Raw genomic sequence first — 26,692 nt, 5'->3', positions numbered from 1 at the left:
TTATACTACTGGGCACATACCTGTATTGTTTGAAGAAAGCAGAACTGGACCAAGGACTTGTCCAAGAAGTTGTCTGAGAAGTAGCCATCTGCTCTTAGTTTGTCAAAGAGGTCAATCCAAAACTGAACACATTGACTGCGCAAGATCAGCCACCATCGTTCAATCCGCTGATTTCCAGTGCTTGGACCAAAGGTTACACTGTCTCTTTCAGCTTGAGTCTCAGAAAAATGCAAAAACCTCTGCATCTCAGCAACATATCCATTTTCTGTTCCTAAGTCAAGTCTGACTCTGGCAGGACATCCACCTGCGCTGATTACAGCATCCATGTAGTAGCCTGCAATGATCTTTGGGTCATTGTTTGTTTTGTAAGCTTCAAGCCAGATCATCTTTCTTGAAAACCCATCAATGCATCCACTTATTGCAATTCCAAATGGCTTAAGCTTATCATAGCCATCAATGTGCCAGACATAGTTTGGACCACAGCTGTGATAAACACGCCTTTGAGTCTATTTCTCGACCTCAGATCAACACCTTCACCATCCAATAAACAGAGCAGAATTCGAACAGTTTCTCTGTCAGTTACAATTCCATGCAGCCAACATTTTTGGTGCATCCATCTATAACCATGAGACTGACCAGATGTTTCCAGTTGCTGTTCAATGAAAGCTGCCACATCAGCCACACTGGTTTTGTTCTTTCGACGCCAGAGCTGCTTCTTGCTTAAAATCCTCTCAAGGGTGCGCTTGCTTAGTACAATCCCGTGAGAATCAGAGAGTAAATGAAGTATTTCCTCTGTGGTAAAGCCACGCTTAAAGTAATCATCAATGTAGTCACAATCCATCTCCTTGGAAAATTCACTGAAATGTTGCCTTGAGAAATGCTTGAAGTTAAATGTTAAAAATCTCAATTATGACTTAGGTAAGTCGAAATTTTGACTTTTTATCTCATAATTATGACTTAGGTAAGTCAAAATTTCGACTTTTTATCTCATAATTTTGACTTACTAAGTTGAAATTTCAACTTTTTATCTCATAATTATGACTTTGTAGATCAGAAAAAATTTTTTTGTACTGGTGGAAACGGGCTTCCATAGGATGGAGAGGGAGTAGTGAGAAGGAACTCTTTTTTGTGCATTAGGTAGTTAACATTTCTATAGAAGTGCAATTCTAAAAATTATAAAATTATTGCCAAATGCCGCTCATAATGTGGTTTTGCAGTCAACAGTTGGGGCCATAAAAGCAACAGCAATGATAAACGCCTATAAACTGGCTTTCAGAAGTCAAGGCGATTAAAGTTTGCTAAGTTGTAGGCTTCAGACCAAGCAGGGTGCTGTGCCCCATCCATCTCTGAGGCAACCTGGTTGCCACTTGCCAATGTGTGATTGCCTCCACCAATAGTAGCATCACAATCAGGGCAGCGCCGACTCTCCATGGCTCCACCACACTCTGTTATAAGATAAACATGGCCATTAGGACATTTATGCCAGTGTCCAGGAGGCATTTTCATAGCCGAGACAATCATCTGTCTCTCCTCCTCATTGATCCCCAACCCTTTTAGTCCTGGAAATTTATCGTCTAGTTCTTTCATGCCTTCTTTCACTGTCTGTTCATCTTGCTCAGTGAATTGGCCAAATGTTTCCAGAACATCTCTTAGTTTTTGTACCTCAGATTGAATTTTGTCACCTTGTCCTCTCTTGTTTGCCATATGGCAACGGGCATTGAGATTAGCCAGCAGGGTAAGTCTCTGTAGCTCTCTCTGCAAATCATAGACTTGCTGGTCTGTGAATTTTAGGCGGTGGTCACTGAGCCAGTCCACAAACTCTGTAACATTCTTCCTAAGCCTAGTGAACAACTTCTGTTCTTCCTCAATCTCCAGTAACTTTGCAATTCTTATTAGGAAATCCATTTTGTTTTCCAGAATCCACAGGTCATTTGCTGTGAGAAAGCGCTTTTCCAGTCTGTGTTCGATCTGCATATATGTTTTTTGCAGAGGCATGTCACAGAAGGGGTTTTCCTCCATCCGCTTTTTAAGAGCTTTCTTGTGCTCTTCAATATCCACCTGATGCCCATTTATCTTCTCCTTTACCATCTCTATCTCGGCCAGACTGCGATTAATGTGAGCTCCATAGCGAAGATTCTTGCGGAGAGGAGTGCGACACCTGGGACATTCCTTTAGTTTTATGGCTACTTCTTCATTTACCTGCTGACTGTCATCCATCCCCATATATTGATCCATGGCTGTGTATTCAATGATATGTCCACAGTCCTCAAGCTCAATGAAATAAGCGTCAGGCTCATCCTCAGTGCCGAACAAAATTTCTGTGACTTCTTTGTGATTACAGACGCGACATTTGCTTGGACATTTGTCTCCACACAGACCTATACATGGGTGACCACAATCCAGGGTCTTGGCACAGGGTTGGGTGCATGGTGGACGATCACATGGCTCATGGCAAAGCTTAGTGCATCTTTGATGAGGGCACTGCCATGCGCAAGGCTCAATGCATGGAGCACAGGGCTGTCCACATGGTTTCATACAATTACTGTGGACACAGCAATTCTCACATGGTCTATTACAGGGGGGGCAATCACGAGTGCAAGGTTCCATGCACTTGTGAGAGCAAATAAGGAGACGCTCACACTGGTGTAAACATGGGAAATGAAAGCGTCCCTGATAACATTTGCCACAGCTGCCACGACAGGCATGGCCACATTTTAGCTGGTGCTCACATGGGGTCTTGCATTCAGGCCCCACTGTCTGTGTTTTATAAAAGCAGGCACCAGCCTGGCTGTGGCCACACTTTAGGTTTAAGGTGACCTTCACTTTGCATTGAGTGGTGCACGGTTCGCCACAGAGTGAATCACATAGATGTCCACACCTTAGCATTTTCTGGCAAGGCTCCTTGCATACAAATGTGCTTGGGTCCTGGTGGCAAGGAACCATCTGTATGTGTTCACACTGGGGTATGATCTTCTCAATCTTCACTGAACATTTCTCTGGGCATTTTTTATGACACACAAATGTGCACCTGTGTCCCAGATCACATAAAATCTTCTCACACTTCTTGGTACACTTGTACTTCTTGTGTTCAGGGTCGTAGGGGTGGCAGGCTCTAGCACAAACATGACCACAATCCAAACGGAACTGGCAAGACTGATTGCAGCCCCCCTCAGGAGCTTGTTTGAAGTCTTCAGCACAAGATGCTTTTATCTCTTGTTTTGGATGATTCTGACAACACAAAGTTAGAGCCTTCCCAATCTGCGCCGCCTCCCTCAAAGTGTGGAAAATGTTGCTCCACAGTTTGACTTGGCCCAACATTGTACTGTTGCCAATACAGTAGAGCCCTTTCTTGGCACGAGACAAGGCTACACAGACTCGATTTGGTATGTTCAAAAAGCCAACTTTATCCTGCTTGTTGCTGCGGACCAGGGACAACAAGACAATATCGTTCTCTTCTCCCTGATACTTGTCCACTACATGTACTTTGACCCCTGAGAAGTGACTTGCAGGCATGAGATTGCGCAGACAGTGGAGCTGGCCGGTATAGGTTGTGAGGATGGTAATTTGCTCTGGTTTGTAATCCTGTAAGAGAAGATAGCGGCAAAGCTCAACTACAAACATCGCCTCATGTTGGTTCCGATGGCTTTTCCCATCTTTGATCTCTTGTTCTTGGTAGCTGTGCTCCACAAAGAACAAGTTGGTTATTTTGTTTTTAGCATTCTTATTTTACGTTGTCTGACTTTGAATCAAAATATATTTAAAAGTCTAGTATAGAGATTATGCAAAGACGTGTTTTTATCAATGCAGAAAAGTAAACAGATATTCACTAGTAAGAAAAACAAGTAGGAGACAGCTGGAGAACATTTATTATATACCTTGATATTGTCATAGTCCAGCACAGAGGGATGGTTTTCTAGTTCTGAGTAGATGTGTGGGGTCAGAAGACGGGCAATTTCTGGTCTCATACGATGCTGGAAAACAAATATCAACACAAAAACAGATAAACACAGAAAATCATATAAATATAACAGAGGCATACATGGACCTACAAACATACAAACTTAGCAGGTAAGTGTCATGCTTTTACCTTATCTATAATCACATCATCTAAAGACGTCTACATTTTATTGACTGATAGATCCTGCAACAAATCAACAGATACAGAAACACAAACCTGGTAGTTAAGCCTGACAAAAGGATGTCCCATCTTCACCAGCCTCTCAAACATGGACATCTCCAGGTTGAAGTTCTTAGCAAGGTCATATACTGTGGCACTGGGGCGCAGCTAAAGGAGAAATCACATGTTAATCATATGCCCTAAACACTTTGCTATGGGTGCAACCTTATTTAAATGGCAAATTTCAAAAACAAAGGCAATTCCAAGTGCTTTCCATGGGCAAAGGACCATATTAATATTAAAAACAATAAGCATTAAAAGACAGAATAAAATCAATTAGGACAAAATAAAGGTAAAATGTGATAAAAGAAACAGAGAAAAAAAGAAAAGAAGGAGGACAACTACAGTGGAGTAATAAAGTATAAATTCCCCAAATGCGACACAGAAAGCAGAAGAACAGAAGAGAACCAAGAGTTTTCAGTTCAGATTCGAAAGTGTCTGGAGTTGTGGCACATTTAAGATCATCCAGAAATCAGTTCCATTTGTGCGGCATACTAGCTAAAAGCAGCTTCACTCTGTTAGGTTCTGAACCAGGGTTCTACAAACGGGCTACTTCATAAAGCTCTAAGAGCCCTGCAGGGTTTGTAATCTTCAAGGAGATCAGAAATGTACAGTATTTTGGCCCAGTATCACTGAGTGATTTATAAACTAGCAGCAGCACTTTAAAATGTATTTTGTTCTCCTGGTTCTTGTTAAAACTATGGCAGCAGTATTGAGAAATAGCTGAAAGTGTGACTAGATAGCGATACAGAATGTATGCAAATACACCATAACTTCCTATTGCTGTCCTGTTACGTTTTTCACAGTTTGCATGTATGTTTGCATGTGTGTCTGTGTGCAAACCTAATTTAGCTGGAGGGCTGAGTGTGATTTTACATGTATGTGGGAGTCGTGCGGGGGAGGCAAGACAAATTCTAGTATAAATGTGAGGCATTGTGTCGTATTCGATTCAACACCAAACCTGTGATTAATGAACAGCACAACAATGCCAAAGCTTATTTTACTCAGTAAGTGTGATCCATCCACCTCCATTGTATGTCCAGATTCAACATTGGGTTTCGCAAAAACAAAGCTTGGAACACTTCATCATGGATTCAACAGACTACTATCTAATGACTTTAAACCCATAAAACAAACAGACTAACTCATATGTATGCAATCAGAATACCATATCATTTTTTTTTAAAACCACTGTAACTGTCCAGTAATGTAAATAACCGAATCAGAGATACTTTAAATTTAATTAATTTAATATGCACTTGTAGTCAACATGTGTATGGTATGTTAAATTGTTCACCCACTTCTATTAAAAAAATGGAAGGGAGCTTCAGGCACAGTGGTAAATTGCTTTTATATTAAACTGATATTCCTGATATATAAAAAATGGTCATTGATTTCCAAGCCTGGGTTACAATAAAAGTAATCTTCTTGTCAAGCTTTATTTTAAATTCCTTTCTTATACTTGCTATACTTTCAGTAGAGTTGTAAGGAAATCAGGTTTGTTTGTGAAATTAAATACATGCATATGTTCATGCATAAACTTAGCACAATGAGTGACCTTTAGGAAAAGAACAGACAGAACCTACACACAAAGAAGAGACCAGGACAGAATACTGAGTTGTGAGATAGAAGTGTGTATAGTTGTGAACACATAGTGCAGATTTCTAGACAGGCTGCCTGGCCATATGTCTCTGGCAGGCCCTGACAAGTTGTTGTAATAGTCTACTGATGTCCAGCATATCACTCTTTTCTCCTCTATCTCTTGTAATGGCTTGCTTTTTTTGCTGAGCATCCATTTCCCTTAAGGCAAAATCCCTCATGACAGATTGTCCTTTATATTTTTATCTAGACATGTAAATGGGGTCATTTCAGTTGGTGGGTGTTGGCTCATTAAAATATAACAATGCACAAATAGGGATACGGGTTTTAATGAGACGCAGATCCACCAAGGATTTAGGAAACACTGCCCTGTTTGTCTGTATGCGCTCTTACCTGCTGGTGGTCTCCAATAAGGATGAGGTGTTGGCATGCCTGGCTCAGCGTGGTGATGGTGTGGGCCTCGAGAACCTCTGCAGCCTCTTCTACAATCACCACACGTGGACGCACTTCCTGTAGCACTGTACGAAATTTGGCTGCCCCTGTTGTCGTCATGCCAATAACCTGATGGATAGGATGGGAACAGTGGAAACAGTCAGCCAGGCTCTGTCCAAACGTAACAAAGTCTGCCTACCAGCAGCTCTGAAGCTTATTAACACATCAGCTGTTGTTTGCTTGGTAAATTTAAGTGTAAACACGACAGGTTGTGGTTTTTCCAAGGGGACTATTTCTTGCCCGAGCACAGTGACTTTCTGTTGTCTCCTTTGATTATCTGGCATCTTCACCTCAGTCTTTTCACTCACAGTGATCCCCAAATGCTACTGTGAAAAAGTTTTCACTACTTTCTACCTAAGAGATAGTACCTAAGAAAGCTCTAGAGAGAAGAAAGGTCTCTTAGTGACTAGGGCATGTATTTGGATCAGCATACTGTAATACCACACACAAAGCTCATTCACCTCCACTGGGGTAGAAGCAGAAACCTCAAAGATGCATTTCTCAGTAGCTGAGCAGAAACAACCCAAAGGGTCTGTATGATTGGGTACCACTATATTAAAGTGAGAAAATGTGTTTTGTATAATTTGGATGAACCAACCCTGTAAACTGCCATATCTGACCCCCACAGTCTCTTCAAAAACAAAACTGATGTTAACGTTAGACTGTTAATTAAGCACAACTTCTTCTTGGTATTGCAAAAAAGATTTGACTAAATAAAGGACCATGAAAAACTTTGATCTACAGTACTATTTACTACAAAAGACATACTGTACCGTGGCTTTCTTGAGGATGCAAAGGTCCTGTTGTTGTTTTACATCAACCAGTCTGTCCGCTATATTCTGATAGTCCTGTTCAGACTCTATGACTTTGGTGCGAAGCTCTACAGTGTAACGTGCCACCCACAACCTGCAGACATAAGTAAAGCATAATAATAATAACTCTGTGACTACTGAAACTATTATATAAATGCCTGAAACCCATCATTATTAGCTCTACATCTAGAAGTATAATCAAAGGTCAAAAATACAATGCCTGTATGTGATATTGCTGCAAGTATAGTTAAACAATTTTGGCCATACCATGTGTGTGTCTTGGAAGAAAACTGCTGTGTGTTAATTTATGTAAATATGAGTCCTTATTGGCCTATTTCAACAGCAATAGAAATAATATCTTGGCTCTCTGAGATGAGAAGGTCCTCTGGGATACATTTTTGTGGTGATTGGGCTACTTAATTATACACTCTGAGAATAGATTATTTCTACCAGTTCGAGGTTGGGATGAGATGAGCAAAAATGCAAAAAGAAGAAAAATGTAGGAGCGAAGAAGGACAGAAATGTAAGAAAGGTACTAGTGAAGGTGATAGAAAGGAAGAGTTTCAGAGAGAAACACATACTCTAGTTAGTGAACAAAGAAAAGAAAAGTAAAACACAGACACAGATGTACCGATAGAGTCTCCATCTGTCTGGCAGCCCGAGCATCCAAACATCGCAGACATTATCTTCCTCCTCCTTTGTCATGGCTGAGCTCTTCCCTAGCTCATTTCTGATTTTGTTCTTCATCTTTTTCCTCTGCTTCGGTTGCATCTGTATAGATTAGGAAAGAATACAGTTTGAACTTCAGACCCTCAGTTCATTATATGGTTAATTTGTTTTCAATTCTAGCTAAAGTGGCTTTTGTTTTTCTTTAATTGAAAAAGGATGGTGCAATCTCTTAATCAGCTTTGTTAAAAAATAACATTATAGGTTAAACAAGTTGTAAGCTGTACTTGAAGATGAGGGGACACAGAAATGTGGAACCTTTAAGTGTTTGGAACATCAGTGGCAGAAAAGTAGGTTATGGTACTGGAACTGTTTCATACGTTTATACAGACCTTTTTACAGGAGTCTCCACTGGAATAAAATGTTAACTGCTGCATTAACTCCCTAAATTTCAAGCCTAGGAACTGATGAGTATTTGATAATCCAAAAAAAAAAAGTTTTTGTTGGTAAAGTATTCCTTTAAGTAAGTAATTAAAAGTTCCCTTTTGCAGGTGCTGCACTATTGTGTTAAGGGTACCCTATGTTTTATTTATTTATTTATTTTTTTAAATGGATGGGGACCTGTACAAGCATGCATGTTTGCAAGGAGGTGACATGGTGCACAGTCCTGCCAATGGCTTTGGGCTATTCCACTGATCGACAAGTTGGTGGCAGTAATGTGCTACGAAATGAAGCAACGTGCCAACAAAGCAGGGAAGCCTGCCAACAAGCAAACATGGATTTAAATAATACATGGTGCAAACTCTTCCAAAAATTAGCTTTCAAAATTATAAACATGAAAACACATGCATTGAACACATTTGTTAATCCTCAGTAATGCATAACTTTGTTTACTGTAGTTACAAAAAGACTCGACATGGTAGCTTACAGCAGAGCACTTACGTTCCCAGTAAGCATGTGCAAACATCTCCAGTAATCCATCTACACCAATCTGCTATAGTTTTAAATAACTGCCTTCTCATCCAGTTGGTCTGATTTAACAAAAATCACTCATGAAATGTTAAACTTATCACAGTCTCTACATGAAAAATCTCCTCTTAATTTTACCTGAAAACCGTCCTCGCTCTGCTCAACCTGTTTTTGAGCATTATCCAGGTTCATAGCCAGCATCAGTTCTTCCATTGCGTGGACAGCCTCTTCCATGTCTCCCTTCTTTCCGCCATCTCTGCCATCTCTGCGACCAGTGTCGCCTTCAATAATCCGCTCTGCCTGGATTAGATCTGCCTCCTCCTCAATTTCAATGAGATCCTCTTCGTCCACCTCCATCATGTCCTCTGGTGCTACATCTAAGACATTGACATAAGAATCAGTATGTAAATGATTTCATTCACCCTGTACAATAAATATATTACATTTTAGTTTTTGCTGATATCTTATAATACTGCATGGTGCAAAACAAAACACAAAGGAGTAAAAAGGTCCTCACATAAGTGAGGGGACGGACAGTGTCAGTCTATGTTCATTCAACATAATATTTCATGGCTTGCATAATTTTCAGTCACTAAAATGGTCTAGCTAAGCTGAGTGTTGGATTGATTACAAATGCTTATCTACAAAATCCTGCTGCAGAAACAGTTTAGACTTAGAATTTGCTGGTTATTTAGCTGTTTTGAAGCTCTTACATCTTAATTTAATCTGGTTTGGAGAGCTGAGCTGCAAGGGCTGTGTGGCTGGTGTTCATGCAAATTATTTTGTACTGCGAGTGAAAATATGACATTTTCACTTTAAAAGCAACTCAGTTATAAATGGATGCAAAAGATCAAATAAAATAAATAAATAACAATACAGTAAACAACTCTTAACCTGCGTGCATTCCAGAAAACGGGCCACAGAAAGCAGAGTTAACTGTGAAACACCAGTTAATTTATGACTTTAAAAGGCGGTGCTGAGGTTTCAAGCACTAATCACATCAATTTACTGTGAAGATGGATAATTACAGAAAGAGCATTGCTACTTCTCTAAAACTATATTTTCCATTTCAATACATATTTTATTACAAATTCATATTAAAATGAGAGGTTATTGTTGAAATGCAATTAAAATCTAATAACAGTTCCGGTCTTATGTGTCTCCTGGTTGACAAGGCATGTGACACCATTACTTCTTTAACACTGTAATGATTTTACCTGGTCAGTCAATTACCATCCCAACAAGGTGAAGGTGAAACAGCTTTACACAGACAACACTAGATGTTCTGTTACCACTGCTGTGGTATGAAAATGTGGAAAGTTATGATTTGTCAGGATTTGTCAAGTAGTGCTAAGCTGATTTTTACTTATTTAGAAAATGTATATGAGGGAATCTTGTGCTGTAATAAAAAAGTCCATTCAGATTAATGAAAATATAAATTCCAGGGTCTGTTTACACACAATAAGTGACAAGAAATCAGTTACTACATCCTTTTACATTGTTTCAGTGTGACCAGCTTACAATAAAAGCTTTACCTCCATTTATGTTTGCATTCTCTGTCCCCCTCTGCTGGAAGACGGTGCAACCCAAACCCAACCACTCCATTATCAGACTGGGAGGCTTCTGACTGCAGCTAAAATCATCCTCCATCTACAGATCATTTGATAAATATGAGCTCATGCGTTTCGTCTCTTGTTCTGTTTGAATTTATACATGTATACAAAATACTTTTCCCCAATCTGACTCACAGGTGGCACAGGTGGGCAGTGCAGACTGTTCCAGTGTCTGTCAGAAATGAAGCGCTCTAAAAAGCTTTCACGAAGGACACCTTTCAGAGAACACGCTAGCATCACACTCTGCCTGTTGATTGTCCTCTCCTCCTGACACAGCAGCTTGTAAATCTATTAAACAAATTATAAATGCATTGATTAGATGGAGAAATCACACAAGAATGTGTTATATACTGAAACTGAGTAAAGAGAAAAGCATATGAACAGGCATATAAAATATATAAAAAGATGACATACGACATGTGCAAAACACCAATGTGATACATTTTTAATACAGTATATAATATACTATATTATTAGGAATTATTTGAACTTATTCTTTTCATATATATGCAACAAAATGCATTGCATAAGAGAAATAAACAAGTGTGAAGCAACTTGAAACATCAATTTAAGTTATGAGATTCACACTGCAGGTCAAGCAGCATGAGCTCACCTCATTATATGCAGTACGCAGGTGAGATGGCGGTCTGTATCTTAAGTCGCGTGAGTGGGCCAGCTCCCTCAGATTGAAACGCTTCAGGATCTCACTGTTGCTACGGCCGCCTACTCTCACTATGCCATCTCGCAGAAAAGTATGGATTCCTTAGATGCAGAGGCAAAACAAATGCACATCATATAACCCCTAAAATAGAAATCTTGTTTGTCTTACCTTACTCATTCTAGAGCACAAACCAGGAGTTTGCAAAGAAAAGTTCAGATTTGAAGTAGCTATATGTGGACCATTGGTGAACATTTCATCATATAAAGAAAGATACTTGCCAAGAATTATTGTTTGTGTTAGTAATAGATGCACTCCTGTTGACAAGAGACCTAACTGTTTTAAAATCATTTCTGCCAAACCCTCAACCAACATACAGTATAAACTACATCTGGTGTTGTATTAACTGGCAGCACTGCTTACCCTCAAGAAACTGATCCAGGGCATGGTTAGTGTAACACACTACCAGCATCGGAGCCATGCCATTTTCATCTCTCCAAAGATTCTGATTGGTCAACAGAGCCTGAGCAATCTTAAGGCCGACATAGGTTTTTCCTGAGAAAATGTAAGAAGTGCAATATCTTGATTTCAAGTATAAGAGGAAATTTTAACCTTTCGTTTCTTGTTTGCTTGTTTTGAAAAAAATCTTGCACTTTTCATTCACAAATGAATTAAGTCATCCTTCCAACAGTGGCTTTTCCATGTCTTACCAGTACCAGGAGGTCCCTGGATGATGGCCAGCTCCTTTGTGATAGCCAGCTGGAAGGCCTTCATCTGAGACTCATCAAGTCCCAGCTTCTCCATGCTCGGCCAGGTCCCTGCCTCCATGCTATGAAAGGGCAGTATGCTGTCCTTACAGTCAGGATTAGCAACGGAGGACAGGTCATATATGTCTTTTCTTTGCAGATAGGCTGGGGGTAGCACATCTGTGCTGCACTCCACAATATACCTGGAAGTATGACAAATAGAATAAAATATTTAGCATCTGTGTAAAATGAGGATGTAGACACATTACTAATAAGGGATTTCAGGGGCCAGATTAAAGCTTACAATAAAATCCTTTATGATAAAGGTTAGTTATCTTCAAGGACACTGGGAGTGTGGACGAAAACAGAGCTTTTCAACTCATCCATGTGTGAAAGCCTTTAGGGAAATACCCCACTGATATAAATAACTCGGGCCAACTAAGAGTGGGATTGCTGAACTTGCTTTGTGCAGTTTCTCCACCCGCTGGCCTTTGAAAATGTGAACTTGTTTTGAAAACACTGAGAGGTTATATGACCTTGACAGTAAAGTCTGAAACTCCTCCACAGCACACAAACACACACCTCTGAAAGGGCAGGCTGTCCTCCTCCTGCTTCTGGAGGCCCTCCAGGACATAACGATAGGCCTCAAAGTAGGCCGTGGTCTCTACCATGAGAAACACTTGATCTTTCTGTGGGAAAAAGTTTTCAGACTTGTTTAGAGGTGTTCTGTCACTGCGCATGTATTGCATGATTTAACTGCGACCTGTCAAGTGATTGCAGAAGTTTTAGAATAACTATGTTACAGTGCATCAAATGGTGAAAGTTATGTTTCATGAACTGCCAACTTATTGTGCATTACTTCGACAGTTTTTGTAGATCAAGCAGCTGAAATCAAATGCTCAGCAACTTCATGCATTCCGTCCTTATAAACACAAAAATTACTGCCCTACCTCAATTCTGGCCAGCTTCAATCTGCTTTCTTCAGTGAAGGTAATCTGGACCTGCCCGTGCTCCAGGTTCTTGGGGTCCCGATCTGATACTGTGGCAAACAAGAAGCTCTCAAAATTATCACAGGATAGGCAGACCAGGGAACCATAGAGCAGCCTCTTGGAATTTTGCCAGCGCACAAACTGAAGGAAAGATGACAGAAGCATATTGATATACATGTTAACTGAAGTCTTGACATTTTCCATTTAGATAACAAAATGACAGTTTATGTACTAATGTGTCTGATTGTATGATAAAATGTAATTTGAGAATTAGACTGAGACAAACATAGATTGTAAATCCATCCGCAGGCTAACCTTAAGTGGCTCAATGTCAAACTGGACTACGTAGGCAACACCGGTCTGCGTGCACTTGGGCACAACCAGCCGTGCGTCAAAATATATGTGAATATCATCAAAGCGCTTTGTCCTCAGTGGCTTATCACTCCTTCCCTGGGCCATTTGGTTCTGGAGCAATTGCTGGATGCCCTCACGGAGTGGTCGCACAAAGTCTTCTCTCAGCAATCGGAAGTGAGTGTCAAGGTAGAGGTGGGTGTTTGTGTAGCGCTGAGAGGTGAGGTTGGGCCTAAGAAAGGGCCTGTGGTCCTGCTGGAACTCCTCAGGTGTTGGGTAGATCGGTAAGTCCCTGAAATCTTGATGTTCTTCACCTGTGTCAGAAATTGTGAGAGTTTCTGTTGCTCACATATCCGTAAAATATTTTGCCATTAAAAAATCGGATCAAATTACTTCCTGGGAAATTCTGTGGTGTTGGCTTGAGGACAGGGTATCAAAACATTTAAAAACCATTTACCTGGGTTGTTATCTTCATTGGGTAGGAGGGCGTAGGTGTCTCTGTCTGAGCGCAGGGTACCGTCTCTGGATCTCTCCTGGAGGTGCTGGATGAGGCCCTGCAGATTTTCAACGGTCTCCTCCATCTGAGGCTGGATTTCCACTCCCGATGTCCTCAGGTTGTTGATGGAGGCTTGGAGCAGTGTCAGTAGCAAACTCACTGCCTGGACTGAGCTAGCAGGAAAAATGTTGAGCACCTAATAAACATATATTGAGGATATAGTTAAATTACATGTTCTAAAGGGAGTTCAATTACTCATTTACCAATTTAAGCACCGAAGCAATCATATAAGTATATATATTTTGTTTTAGAAACATAGATACAACATTTGTTAAGAACCTGAAAACTTAGTTTCTCTATCAGCTTCTTACTAAAAGGAATGGAGTTTCAGAGGAGCACAACGTTTTCTGTAAAAGGTTTAACAATACTGGCAATTTGATTTGATTTGATTTATTCTTTCAAGCATGTAAAAACAGTTGATATGACAACACACATAATCCAATATCAATTTGCTTATACCTAGTACATGCTTGAATGGAGTAGGAAGAAGTCAGACTTATCCAGTCCTACCCCATGACATCATCTTACCATCATTGGTTTGCAAGCAGTAAATAATTCACTTCTACCTACACGTATTATACTAAAAAAAGATTAGTACAGTGTTAACATTCTTACATCACACAAGTAATATACTAAAGAATTATTACAAAGTGTTAACATTCTTACATCACACAAGTAATATACTAAAGAATTATTACAAAGTGTTAACATTCTTACATCACACAAGTAATATACTAAAGAATTATTACAAAGTGTTAACATTCTTACACCACACCCACAATGTTCCATCTAATTAATCATTAAGCCTCTCTGAACGAGCTGAAGTTGTCTAACAGTCTTTTGGGGAAGGCTAGACAAAAGACCATTACAACAGTCCAGCCTGTTGGAGACGATAGCATCAGTGAGTTTCTCAGGACATGAGACCTCAGAGTTGTACTATTTGTTCGAGATGATGAAAAGCTGATTTAGTTGTGGCCTTGATGTGACTGGTGAAGTTCAGGTCTGAGTCAATTATGACACCAAGATTTGTAACTTGAGTTTTTGTCTTCATAGTTCTACAATCAAGCTGATCAATAACTTCGGTCCTTTCGTTCTTGCTACCAAAAGCAATAACTTCAGTCTTGTCTGTAACTGAAGGAAATTTGATTGCATCCAGGTATTTACAGTGCCTTGCGAAAGTATTCGGCCCCCTTGAACTTTGCGACCTTTTGCCACATTTCAGGCTTCAAACATAAAGATATAAAACTGTAATTTTTTGTGAAGAATCAACAACAAGTGGGACACAATCATGAAGTGGAACGAAATTTATTGGATATTTCAAACTTTTTTAACAAATAAAAAACTGAATAATTGGGCGTGCAAAATTATTCAGCCCCTTTACTTTCAGTGCAGCAAACTCTCTCCAGAAGTTCAGTGAGGATCTCTGAATGATCCAATGTTGACCTAAATGACTAATGATGATAAATAGAATCCACCTGTGTGTAATCAAGTCTTCGTATAAATGCACCTGCACTGTGATAGTCTCAGAGGTCCGTTTAAAGTGCAGAGAGCATCATGAAGAACAAGGAACACACCAGGCAGGTCCGAGATACTGTTGTGGAGAAGTTTAAAGCCGGATTTGGATATAAAAAGATTTCCCAAGCTTTAAACATCTCAAGGAGCACTGTGCAAGTGATAATATTGAAATGGAAGGAGTATCAGACCACTGCAAATCTACCAAGACCTGGCCGTCCCTCTAAACTTTCAGCTCATACAAGGAGAAGACTGATCAGAGATGCAGCCAAGAGGCCCATGATCACTCTGGATGAACTGCAGAGATCTACAGCTGAGGTGGGAGACTCTGTCCATAGGACAACAATCAGTCGTATACTGCACAAATCTGGCCTTTATGGAAGAGTGGCAAGAAGAAAGCCATTTCTTAAAGATATCCATAAAAAGTGTTGTTTAAAGTTTGCCACAAGCCACCTGGGAGACACACCAAACATGTGGAAGAAGGTGCTCTGGTCAGATGAAACCAAAATCGAACTTTTTGGCAACAATGCAAAACGTTATGTTTGGCGTAAAAGCAACACAGCTCATCACCCTGAACACACCATCCCCTCTGTCAAACATGGTGGTGGCAGCATCCTGGTTTGGGCCTGCTTTTCTTCAGCAGGGACAGGGAAGATGGTTAAAATTGATGGGAAGATGGCTGGAGCCAAATACAGGACCATTCTGGAAGGAAACCTGATGGAGTCTGCAAACGACCTGAGACTGGGACGGAGATTTGTCTTCCACCAAGACACTGATCCAAAACATAAAGCAAAATCTACAATGGAATGGTTCAAAACTAAACATATCCAGGTGTTAGAATGGCCAAGTCAAAGTCCAGACCTGAATCCACTCGAGAATCTGTGGAAAGAACTGAAAACTGCTGTTCACAAATGCTCTCCATCCAACCTCACTGAGCTCGAGCTGTTTTGCAAGGAGGAATGGGCAAAATTTAAGTCTCTTGATGTGCAAAACTGATAGAGACATACCCCAAGTGACTTACAGCTGTAATCGCAGCAAAAGGTGGTGCTACAAAGTATTAACTTAAGGGGGCTGAATAATTTTGCACGCCCAATTTTTCAGTTTTTTATTTGTTAAAAAAGTTTGAAATATCCAATAAATTTCGTTCCACTTCATGATTGTGTCCCACTTGTTGTTGATTCTTCACAAAAAATTACAGTTTTATATTTTTATGTTTGAAGCCTGAAATGTGGCAAAAGGTCGCAAAGTTCAAGGGGGCCGAATACTTTCGCAAGGCACTGTATTTCCCCAGTTTTCAACGCCATACTCTAAGTATGGTAGAATCAATGAGGAATACAAAATGCGTAGTGCTTTCCTGTCCAAAATATATTTCACCCTTGCCAATATCAATATATTTTTTGCTATTTTGTTCTGAACATATCTGATATGCGAATTTCATGGGCAAAATGCACGTACCTGTGTTTATGTCTGTGCTTTTATCACAGGATTGAAGTGGATGGGCTTAGCATGAAAAAGATTATGTAATCTAGTCATTTTTGAGCATTAAACTTTTAATTTTGACTTTTATTGTTGCTTGTTCAGTTGTGGATATTTAATGAAACCAAGTTTCCAGAGGCTTTTAAGTAACTGTAGATTTAAATTGCTTTTGAAGATACATTTTGAAAATTATTTAATGTACTACAATTACAGAAAATATTTTACTGCAAAGAACTATTCACTTAAAAAACTCTGTAGGTGTCTGTTTGTGCCCTTTAGCAAAGACCACTCATGAGCTGACTCACTTATTTCAGTACAGATATGATGTTACTGTGCATTTATCATCTATTCCTTCATGTATCCTTAAGTGATTGGCTCCTTTATTAATTCTGTATTTACCTGTGAGAGAATAGCCAGGATGTTTTCTAGTTGCCGTGGGTACTGTGCCCTGCGGACAGGGTTGAACTCTGACACCATACCAACTAGATAGTGGGGCAGGACGGTCCGGAAAAACCCTGAATCCTTTATGATGCCAGCCAGGTGCTGCAGAGTGGCTCTGCTGGTGTATGATTTGAAGGCTTTACTCATCACTAGACAGAGGAGTTCAACAAGGTCCTGCCTCATTTTTGTGTCACTCAGGACACCTTGTAGGGCTTGGTTAGAGGACAGGGTGATGGCCACTACAGATGGCTCTTTCCCAGAGAGTTCTTCCAGTGTTTTATACCCCAGGCCACAGCCCTGTGGTGTCCTGACTCTGCCTGTAGAATATAATCGCCATTCATCATGCTCTTGTCTGTCGCCCTCATGGTCTTTTCTCTCACCCCCTCTACTTCCTCGTCTGTCCACACTATGACCTCCTCTCCTTACACCCATTTCTGCAAACTCCCTTCCTGCTCTTTTTCTTTCCGGTGTGTCTGGCTCTCCATTTCTTCCTAATCTACCCATTTGTCTGTCTACACTATGCCATCCATTTCCACCTCTCCTTCCCCCTCCCCCACTCTGTCCGCCTCCTCTTCCCACAACTCTTTCGTCCCCTCTCCTTCCATCTGCTGCTCCTCCTCCTCCTCCTCTGCCTCTTCCTCTCCCTCGCAGCCCTTCACCTCCACCTCTGCCTCTTCCTCTCCCTCGCAGCCCTTCACCTCCACCTCTGTCTTTCTCTTTACCTGCACCTCTTTCTTCTCCTCTCCCTAATTCTGCTCTTCCTCTGCCCCTCCAATTAAGCCCTTCAGCTCCTCCTCCTCCTCCTCCATCTGTCTCCTCTGTTCTTCTTCTGCCCTCTCGTCCTCTTGCTTGGTCTTTCTGTGCACTTCTTTGTCTTCTTCCCCTACCTCCATGGGCATTTGCATTTTGGCCAGTGTCACAATCTGGGGAAAAACATTCATACACTGAGACCTTGAAAAGTAATATAGTGGTTGCAAGATTTGTGCTCACTTGATTGCTGTCTCATATTATGTAATTACTGTACCATTACTCGGTCCTCTTCTCCCCGTTGTTAAAGTCAGTCTCTCCATAGTCTTGCATGTGGTGGCTGTTGAAATTTAGATTAGTAACATCATTTCTGACTGGCAAGAAATTGGAGTGAAAGTGAAAATAACCCAATTTAGCACAATTACAGAAGAATCTGATAATGTCTCATTTATGTATAAGCACATAAAAACAGCCAGAATAATATAGCAGTGAGTGATGTCTTACTACTGATAAGTGGCCATTATGCTCTCTGTTCTATTCATGCATTTCCCCTCACTGTTATCAGTATGGTTCGCAAAGAAAGAAGAGAGTTGAGAACTGATATGGAGGGAGGATCTCACTAAATACAGTGTATATCTTCCAAAGAAATCAAAGTATCATTTATCTAGCCTTTCTCCCTTCATTCCCAAGAGAGCACTGTTGCTTTGTGATATTTATTGGAATGCCTATATGAATAGGAACAGACTACAGTTAGACTTAACCCAAATGGAGAGTGAGCCCTCTACTGGATACACTAAGGTATTGCATGAGAGAGTAGGTTTCTTTTCACTAGAACAAAAACATACCTCACGAATCAGCTGAAATACCTAACAAGCTTAACAGTTGCCTAGAAAGGTAGACTAGTAAATGCCCAATTCTACATTTCTTGTACCGATTAGCAATTTATAACGATAAGTTGGGATCTTCATCTTTATGATTATTCTCAATCATAGGCTGGAAATTTAGCCAGGTGCCCAATGCCTCCAAGCTCAAAGTAAGACAAAAAAGAAAGAACTTACCTTGAGTGAAATCCACTTGACACTTATATTTCAACCTACATTAAGCTAAAGAAGCAGGCCTGAATGCTGTTATGACAGCATCCCTTTCACCCGGTAGGTTCTTTAAGCTTCCCAGCTGCTGAGACACTGAATCCTCAGTTCAGGAAACTGCTATTTATAGTGAATGCAGTCATTTTCGTTTTCGTTTCTTCCGAACACAAACGGATCGTATAGGGAATGGCGCAGCATCCGGTAGCTTACTTGTTTATTAATGGATTCTGGCCTATTTTACTTAATATCACTGTTGAAAAATCCTTTGACTATTCATCGTGATTTATCATCATCCCTCTGATAAAACGCGGAGCCTTCCATTGTTAGCAAGAATAAATGTACAGGTAATGTGCACGACTACTTCCGTTCCACTGTGGAATTTTGAGTGCACTATTTATGGTGGATAGATGCATACACTCAATAGGGCGAACACGCTATAGAGAGTGACACAGCCCATTTCCTGCATAATGGCTGCTCACGATTGTTTGAATATCTGCAAGACCTAATGCATGGATGTATGATAATTAAGATTAGAGTATAGTGTACGATTTGAAGGCTTTACTCATCACGTGTAGGCGCCTCCTCTTCGTCACCTCCCATACTCCTTACGTCATGCGTCCGTCTGAGCAGGAAGGTTAGCTAATGCTGATTGGTCTGTTCAGCCAATGTAAACATGTAGGTTAGCCGTTTCATCCTTATTGCTGTTAATTAAGCGCTGTTTCTTTTGTGGCAGTAGCCGGAATAATGATGACTGAGTTACTGAAAATAATGGTTTGGCAGTGTATTGTTAGCTTGACAACTAGCTAACACGGAACAGCTAACCGTCGGGTCGTGTTTGTATGAGCCTAGCTTTGCTAATTAGACAGCTAGCTTCCAGTTGACAGCCACAGAGAGCTAAATCGAGGTTAGCCAAACAAAGGAGGATGACAAGTAATGTTATCTAACAAGGAAACGTCAAGAAGTTGAGAAAAAAATGGAGGAATCAATACGTGTTGGTGCCTCATCACCGGTGAATGGAAGACAAGGTAACAGTGTCATGTCGCTAAGTTAGGTCTTCACTCTTGGCTATCACACACAGCATCTTGTGGATATTTCAGTAGCTTAAAGCCAATTTTAAGATTTTTTTTTATGTGAATAACATTACAGCTAGTGTCTAACAGAGATAGATAACCATATTCCCCTAACGTCCGCAAACTTATTTGCTTCATGTAAAATAACTGCTGCAATATTTAGGTCAACACATAGAGGATAGTAGCTTAATTAAACACGGTGTTTGTGTCTCAGACTGGGACACCAAACGGAGGAGGAAAATTGCGGACATCACCCAGGCACTGAGCGTGACTCCAGTGGATGTGGCAGCTCTGAGGAGAATGGCTATCAGTGAAGGAGGACTGCTGACTGATGAGATCCGCTGTCAGGTCTGGCCTCGGCTTCTCAACGTCCCCCTTCATGTACTGGATGAGGAGCCAGGTACCCTAACTACACATGCATATGCAGGCAGAGTAATATAGGCCACTTACTGTATTATCTATATGTTATTTATTGCACATTACCTTCCTATACCTTTCCTCTATGTGCATGACAAATTTTCACACACAGTCACAGCAGGTGCAGGTTTCCCCCATGTATTAGATTTCGGTAATGCTGATGGTGATATGTCTTTTCCAGAAAAAGTGGAGCGGGAGAATAACAAGGACTACAGTCAAGTCCTGCTGGATGTTCAGCGCTCACTGCGGAGGTTTCCTCCTGGTCAGTAGACCCTACACCTGTGTACAGGACTGTTTCATGAACCCCTGCTGTGTGTACAACACACACAGCCAGCAGTGGTGCACCAGTCCTGGTCACCAAATCTATAGATCTAGAGAAATGAATTTGTTCAACTTAATGTATTACTGCTTTAAATTTGGAATTTAAATTATTTTTTCTACACCATCATCAAACAGTCATCTCACTGAAGTTTATGGAGATAAAATACTATCAAAAATGTTACAAATGCGTGTTTAACGTTTTGTCTGTAACAAGCGATTTGTGTGTGTGTGTCATGCTGTTCACAAATGCATGCTGTACAAACTGCACATAAAACACATTTTACAAATGCTTAAAATCGATTTTTTTGTGTGCAGTTCTTTAGAAAGTACGTACACATTGTTACCTACGCATGCGTGGATCATCTAACGCACACGAATCACCTTCCGCGCACACACGGATTTTTGAGTGTTTTTCCGCACATATTCCGGGATGAATATGTGCGGAAATATACCCTACTGGAAAAACTATAAACTCTGCAGGGCGGAACATTAACTTTAGCCTCATAACTTCTAAATTCTAAATATATAAAAATTTAGAACATGCACCACAAACTGCAGGCAACTGGAATGTTCTCTGTTAAAACGTGTTATGTATTAGATATTTTTGTTTATTTTATGTAATGTCCATTTGGAATAGCGTTGTGTAAATACTTTTGTTTGGGAAACAGGTTTGGAAACTCAGATGCCCGAGTTTTCCACGTGTCCTTAAACGCACCGTGCATTCGTGGATCGTGGACTTTTGAGAGTGCGGAAAAACACTCAAAAATCCGTGTGTGCACGGAAGGTGATTCGTGTGTGTTAGACGATCCACGCATGCGTAGGTAACAATGTGTACGTACTTTCTAAAGAACTGCACACAAAAAAATCGATTTTAAGCATTTGTAAAATGTGTTTTATGTGCAGTTTGTACAGCATGCATTTGTGAACAGCATGAGACACACACACACAAATCGCTTGTTACAGACAAAACGTTAAACACGCATTTGTAACATTTTTGATAGTATTTTATCTCCATAGAAGTTTGATCTGTGCCAAGTTCTGTCAGTCATCAGGTGAAGGGTGAAAACAGTTATTCCTTTCTACAATTACAGGGTCACTGGTGAGGTGGCATACCCAAAGTTTTACTAAGCCAATAAGTATATGAATTTCATTTTCACTGTACAGGTATGCCAGATGAGCAGAGGGAGGGTCTCCAAGAAGAGCTAATTGACATCATCCTCCAAGTTCTGAAACGTAATCCCCAGCTGCACTACTACCAAGGATACCATGACATTGTTGTCACCTTCTTATTAGTCCTGGGAGAGCGCCTTGCAACTGCTCTTGTAGAAAAGCTCTCCACGCATCACCTCAGGTACGTACTAACGTGTGTGTGTATATATAGGATCATTAGCAGCTCATTTGTTCTACTCTATACTCTTTTTTTTTTTATTATTATTCTGTTACCTATTATCTGTTGCCTTTAAATATCATTTTTCTCTCTTCCTTTCTTCTGCACTTCCTTCAGCAGTGATCTGTTATGCACTGTAAAATGTGCTGCTTTACTTTCTTTCTCAGGGACTTCATGGATCCCACCATGGACAACACAAAACATATTCTGAACTATCTGATGCCCATCATTGAGAGGGTCAACCCTGAGGTGCATGACTTCATGCAACAGTAAGACCTTCTGCTATATTAGTGACAACAAGCCAAATCAGATTATTTTCTGTCTCCCCTGAGAAGTTGCCCAGTAGATATAAACCCTTTCAAAATGTAGTATGAACATGCAGTAAATTTGCCAAGTGACACAGTTATAACTAAGGCTTAGTGCTGATAATATTAGGGAGGAAAGGCTTCATACCCAGCTGAGAGTTCCGTATGATTATGACAGTTAAAGTATAACCATTGGTATCTGCTCTATAGACACTCTCACCAGTGTCTGTTGCCCTAATTTGGGCATTTTGGACATTTTATGCCACATAATACCAACATTTATTTTCAGTTTGATTGCTTTACATGGGATAAAAGATGCATCTATTACTAGGTTTTAACATCAAACAAAACAGGCACAGGAGTGTATTTTCAGCAAAGAAAGCCTCAGCATTGACTGAAATATTATGAACATTTTTTAAATGAGTCCTTATGTGTTTTATGTGCTATATATTGTACCTGCAGTGGAGCATCAGAAAACATCACAGGTGTGTGTGCTGAGGATCTCTGTCATGTTTTTGATTCTTAGGGCTGAGGTGGGCACGGTCTTTGCTCTCAGTTGGCTGATCACCTGGTTTGGGCATGTGCTGTCAGACTTCCGCCATGTTGTCCGGTTGTATGACTTCTTCTTGGCCTGCCACCCTTTGATGCCCATTTACTTTGCTGCTGTGGTGAGTTACCTAAAATCTGCACTTCTGCTTAGAAATACAGCATTTATTCTTTGAGGAGGTATCCTTTCATTTGAGGCTTTGCATATCTTCAGTCAGATGCTCGTGTAACAACGTAAGGATATAATGTACAATATGCCCGTTGAAAGGGGCTGTGTAACGACTAATGCTTGCTTGTTAGAATGATGCCATAACATGTACTGCATTTAGAATGGTGATGGTTGAGTGTTTATATACAACACAAGTCGAGAAAGGAGTCCCTTTAGTGTCTGGCATACCAGGGAGAGGGTGGTGCAGGATCTGCTGACTGTTACACTGCAGGAGATTGACAGCCAGGCTTACTGCCGCATACTGCAGGGTTCTTGATCAAAAGGGATTCTCATCTAGGTGGGGTTCAGAGCAGGACTGGGCAAATGTCTTGTGTGTGTTTGGATTCCCCAGTAATTCATAGTACTAAGTTCAAAGTTTAGAATCAGAATGTTGTTTCGACGTTGATCCAGTCAAAGAAAGAAAAGAGTCTTTTTTGTCCCAGAGGCTCAAAGTCTGAGATTAACAGACTGTGAGGTGGTCCTTTCCTGAGAAAGGAAAACCCATCTCCACCTCTGAGAAGAGCCAGAGGGGTTCACTACCTTAGCATTCCATTGAGATTCCAATTCCAAATTCTTCATCTGCTTTAACCGCATGTGCGCTACAGTAGGCGTGCCATTCTTAATCCTTGCCTCTTTGACATTTTACTATGTTGGCTCTTGCAATGACAAATGCACCTGTGCATTATTTGTACTTCTGTTGCAGATTGTACTGTACAGGGAAGAGGAGGTGTTGGAGTGTGAATGTGATATGGCGATGGTTCATCACCTGCTGTCACAAATTCCCCAGGATCTGCCGTATGAGACACTCATCAGCCGAGCAGGAGACCTGTTTGTCCAGTTTCCTCCTTCTGAACTGGCTAAAGAGGCTGCCTCATATGAAAGGTATTTAACTTCCTCAGTTTACCACCCTACCTTTACCGAACAGTACTTGATTCAGTGCTTTAGTTCTTGCTTTTATTTCTCTACTTCAACATGGACAGACTTGTTTTAAAAAGTATTACTCATGTTTTAGTTTCTTCCACTTCTCAACAAGCTCTAGCCACTCGGTGTTCTTTAATTAACCCTTTCATTTTCTGCCTTTCTTGGTGTCTCTATCCCTTTATCTTCTAAGCATGGCGACCTCTACCTTTAAGGACTTTGACCTCGCGTCCACTCAACAGCAACCAGACTCTGTTCTCCGTCGTCGACCCAGACAAAAACAGTCTGCTCTGGAGAGCTCCCCGGCAAGCTCAGTAGTAGCAGTAGCACAGCCTTCAGCAGCACGGCGGTTTGTTCGACTGGCTGTCATGGGTCTGACAGTGGCTTTAGGGGCAGCAGCTTTCACGTTGATGAACACTGCCCTGGAGTGGGCCCCCAAACTGGACCTGTTTCCTTGAACTGCTCCTCCTTTACCCCTTCAATGCAACTCATCCATTCTTGACTGAAGTTAGCTGGTGGGTCTGATTCTAAGAGCCCTTTAATTAATTAACCCACAAGCCCTGCAGCCAGTAACACTGTCTGGGGTGTACTGTCTAAACTGAAGTAATTAACACTCTTCTTTTAATTTTCAGGATGTGTCTAAACATCCTGCTGTATGGAGGGTTTCTAAGGGCCCAGCTGGGGCCCAGCTGCTCCTGAAGAGCATGCACCAGTATAACAGCTACACTTGCTGGTGTTGTGAAATGTAGAATCCATCCTGTTGTCATGAAGAGACTGTATTTCTAAGACCTATTATTGACAGTGTCATTATTAAAGTCTATTTATATTTGGTATTGCAATAATCTAATACTGAGTTATGCTCGCAGAGATTTATGCTGAAAGCTCGGTGGATTCACTACACTTGAAACTGCTGCCAATTAAGAGATCTTGCGTATGTGTGTGTGTGTGTGTGTGTGTGTGTGTGTGGTGACGACAAACTCTTTGCTATCTGTTTGATACCTGGACTAAGACCAAATAGACAACTGTTAGAATCCTGTCTTTGTTTACGATTTCTTAATATAAACTGGTAGGTATGTAAAGTAGCCATATAGAGACATGATCATGTTAAACAAGCACTTTTTAAGGCCACCATTATGTTTAGGAAAATTTGTCCCTTAAGTTTTAACAGGTGTCTTTTAGTCAGAATAAGATGTTTTGTTTTTTTTTCTGGGACCAAATATCTTTCACCTCTTAAAAGATGAGGATTAGACTCCAAAATAGATTATAGCTTCTGCAGTCCAGGAAGTCAAAAAAAAAAAAAATAAAATCAATCTTATCAAAAGTGGTTTACTAGAGCTTTCAGTCATGTAATTGTTGCACAACCTTAAAAATGTGTGTTTCATGGCCTCATATGATTAGGGTATGTTTTCTGGAGTAGATGATTTACGAAGTTCAGCAACTCATTCACTTGGAGTCTGGTAAGGGCAAAGAGTGGTGGGGGCCGAGTTTGCACTGACCACATTAGTTTAACAAAAGCACATACTTGACACTTTGCTCACTCCTGCTGTAAGGGCGCCCAGAAAAAGTGCACAAGCCTTCAAATTAATGCTTTCCAACATTGTTTTAAACGTGACTTTAAATGCATGCTGTTAGTCATTTTTTTGTATTGCTTTAGGTGTAGAATGGCAGCGTTTGCTGCAGAGGCAGTCCAGCTCGTTCCACTGTTTCATTGCCATTCAACCACATTTGAACAGGCAGCTGCATTGGTTTCAGTGGTGTGACACTCACCTTAATACCCAAGTTGAAATGCAGAAAATACACAGCAAACCGTTTGTCAGAATACTTTATTCCACGATGGTAAAGTTACATTGCTTAAATCTTTATGATGGCTTTTTATAGATATCGTTAGACTTAGTAACTCAGTTCTAGGTCATTTACATTGGACTGCACAAGAAAACCAGTCAACTAAAAACACCTTGTAAAAGTCACTGAAGGTGAGGTAAGTTGTTTTTACCACTGTGAATGAGGAACTGAACACTTGGACATCCCATTTCTCTATTATGGTCCATTAATTTGCCTTTACAGTGAACCTCTGAGTCAACTGTTAAGAGATGTACAGTACTGACTGATAAAAAGGAAGGTGACCTCAGTGATGGTCTGAGGAGCCTGAGAGAGGAGTTGGTTTTCAATTATTGTTGTTGCACTAAACAATTTATCTACCTTTTATGTTTATGTTGTTATAATCAAAGTGTCATACTAATGTAGACTTGTTCAAGAGAGTACTAATAAAGTACAGTTAAAATGTTCATTGGATTTATTTGGACACAGTTACACATCATTCTGCACAATATATTTAACAACAGCATGTACATGTTGTGGCAGCCAAGTACTGACAGAAATAACTGCCTGATATAGTACTTCCACAAACAATTTTGTTTACCTTGTTAGAATAATTAAAACTTAATTTACTCATCCCTCATTTTACATTAAGGAATATTTTGACACATCTACAGAAAGATTTTTCAGATCAGGAAGATCCACCTTAATCTTTCATATTTCTTTAGTTTCACATGTAGTTGATACAATAAGTTATTCAATTTGACATTTCCTCAAGACAATATCTGGCTACTTTGGGGCATCTCATGGCTT

General features: G+C 40.4%; 2 protein-coding genes across 4 annotated transcripts in view; one reads left to right on the top strand and one right to left on the bottom strand.

Moving 5' to 3' along the window:
- The window catches only part of znfx1 (zinc finger, NFX1-type containing 1), a 19,656-nt gene extending 658 nt beyond the window's left edge, over positions 1–18,998 (bottom strand). The window contains exons 1-19 of the mRNA XM_020622219.1: positions 18,863–18,998; positions 18,082–18,144; positions 17,016–17,980; positions 13,530–13,764; positions 13,037–13,386; positions 12,683–12,862; positions 12,315–12,421; positions 11,697–11,935; positions 11,410–11,541; positions 10,942–11,090; positions 10,464–10,616; positions 10,251–10,365; positions 8,854–9,092; positions 7,712–7,851; positions 7,042–7,174; positions 6,170–6,337; positions 4,175–4,285; positions 3,865–3,971; positions 21–3,700 (exon numbers count right to left, since the gene is read on the bottom strand). Coding sequence (XP_020477875.1) covers positions 1,273–3,700; positions 3,865–3,971; positions 4,175–4,285; positions 6,170–6,337; positions 7,042–7,174; positions 7,712–7,851; positions 8,854–9,092; positions 10,251–10,365; positions 10,464–10,616; positions 10,942–11,090; positions 11,410–11,541; positions 11,697–11,935; positions 12,315–12,421; positions 12,683–12,862; positions 13,037–13,386; positions 13,530–13,764; positions 17,016–17,980; positions 18,082–18,127 — 5,997 coding nt within the window. The 5' untranslated portion in view covers positions 18,128–18,144; positions 18,863–18,998 and the 3' untranslated portion in view covers positions 21–1,272. The remainder of the gene's footprint in view (positions 1–20; positions 3,701–3,864; positions 3,972–4,174; positions 4,286–6,169; positions 6,338–7,041; positions 7,175–7,711; positions 7,852–8,853; positions 9,093–10,250; positions 10,366–10,463; positions 10,617–10,941; positions 11,091–11,409; positions 11,542–11,696; positions 11,936–12,314; positions 12,422–12,682; positions 12,863–13,036; positions 13,387–13,529; positions 13,765–17,015; positions 17,981–18,081; positions 18,145–18,862) is intronic.
- A 157-nt stretch (positions 18,999–19,155) lies between these two features.
- On the top strand, positions 19,156–25,914 carry tbc1d20 (TBC1 domain family, member 20). 3 transcript variants are annotated; one of them, XR_002276749.1, is made up of 9 exons: positions 19,243–19,917; positions 20,177–20,362; positions 20,561–20,641; positions 21,865–22,051; positions 22,255–22,356; positions 22,919–23,060; positions 23,850–24,028; positions 24,258–24,579; positions 24,697–25,914. XR_002276749.1 is itself a non-coding variant. In XM_020622094.1 (8 exons), exons 2-8 carry the CDS (start codon positions 20,263–20,265, stop codon positions 24,520–24,522), a joined length of 1,056 nt encoding a protein of 351 aa, XP_020477750.1. In that variant the 5' UTR covers positions 19,156–19,236; positions 20,177–20,262; the 3' UTR covers positions 24,523–25,914. The 3 variants fall into 3 exon arrangements, 2 of the variants coding, with proteins under 2 accessions (XP_020477750.1, XP_020477626.1); XM_020622094.1 differs by lacking the exon at positions 19,243–19,917 and adding an exon at positions 19,156–19,236 and having other exon boundaries at positions 24,258–25,914; XM_020621970.1 differs by having other exon boundaries at positions 24,258–25,914.
- The last annotated feature ends 778 nt before the right edge of the window (positions 25,915–26,692 follow it).

Source organism: Monopterus albus, unplaced genomic scaffold, assembly GCF_001952655.1.
Source record: "Monopterus albus unplaced genomic scaffold, M_albus_1.0 scaffold1.1, whole genome shotgun sequence".
Classification (NCBI taxonomy): domain Eukaryota; kingdom Metazoa; phylum Chordata; class Actinopteri; order Synbranchiformes; family Synbranchidae; genus Monopterus; species Monopterus albus.
The sequence above is the reverse complement of the archived record's forward strand: the minus strand, read 5'-3'. Positions and strand labels throughout refer to the sequence as shown.

Excerpts from the sequence above, each read along its gene's own strand:
- tbc1d20 (XM_020621970.1), top strand. The coding sequence starts at position 19,866 with ATGGAGGAATCAATACGTGTTGGTGCCTCATCACCGGTGAATGGAAGA. Across the intron at positions 20,642-21,864 it reads ACTGCGGAGGTTTCCTCCTG|GTATGCCAGATGAGCAGAGG; the intron begins GTCAGTAGACCC and ends TTCACTGTACAG. Across the intron at positions 24,029-24,257 it reads GAGGCTGCCTCATATGAAAG|CATGGCGACCTCTACCTTTA; the intron begins GTATTTAACTTC and ends TTATCTTCTAAG.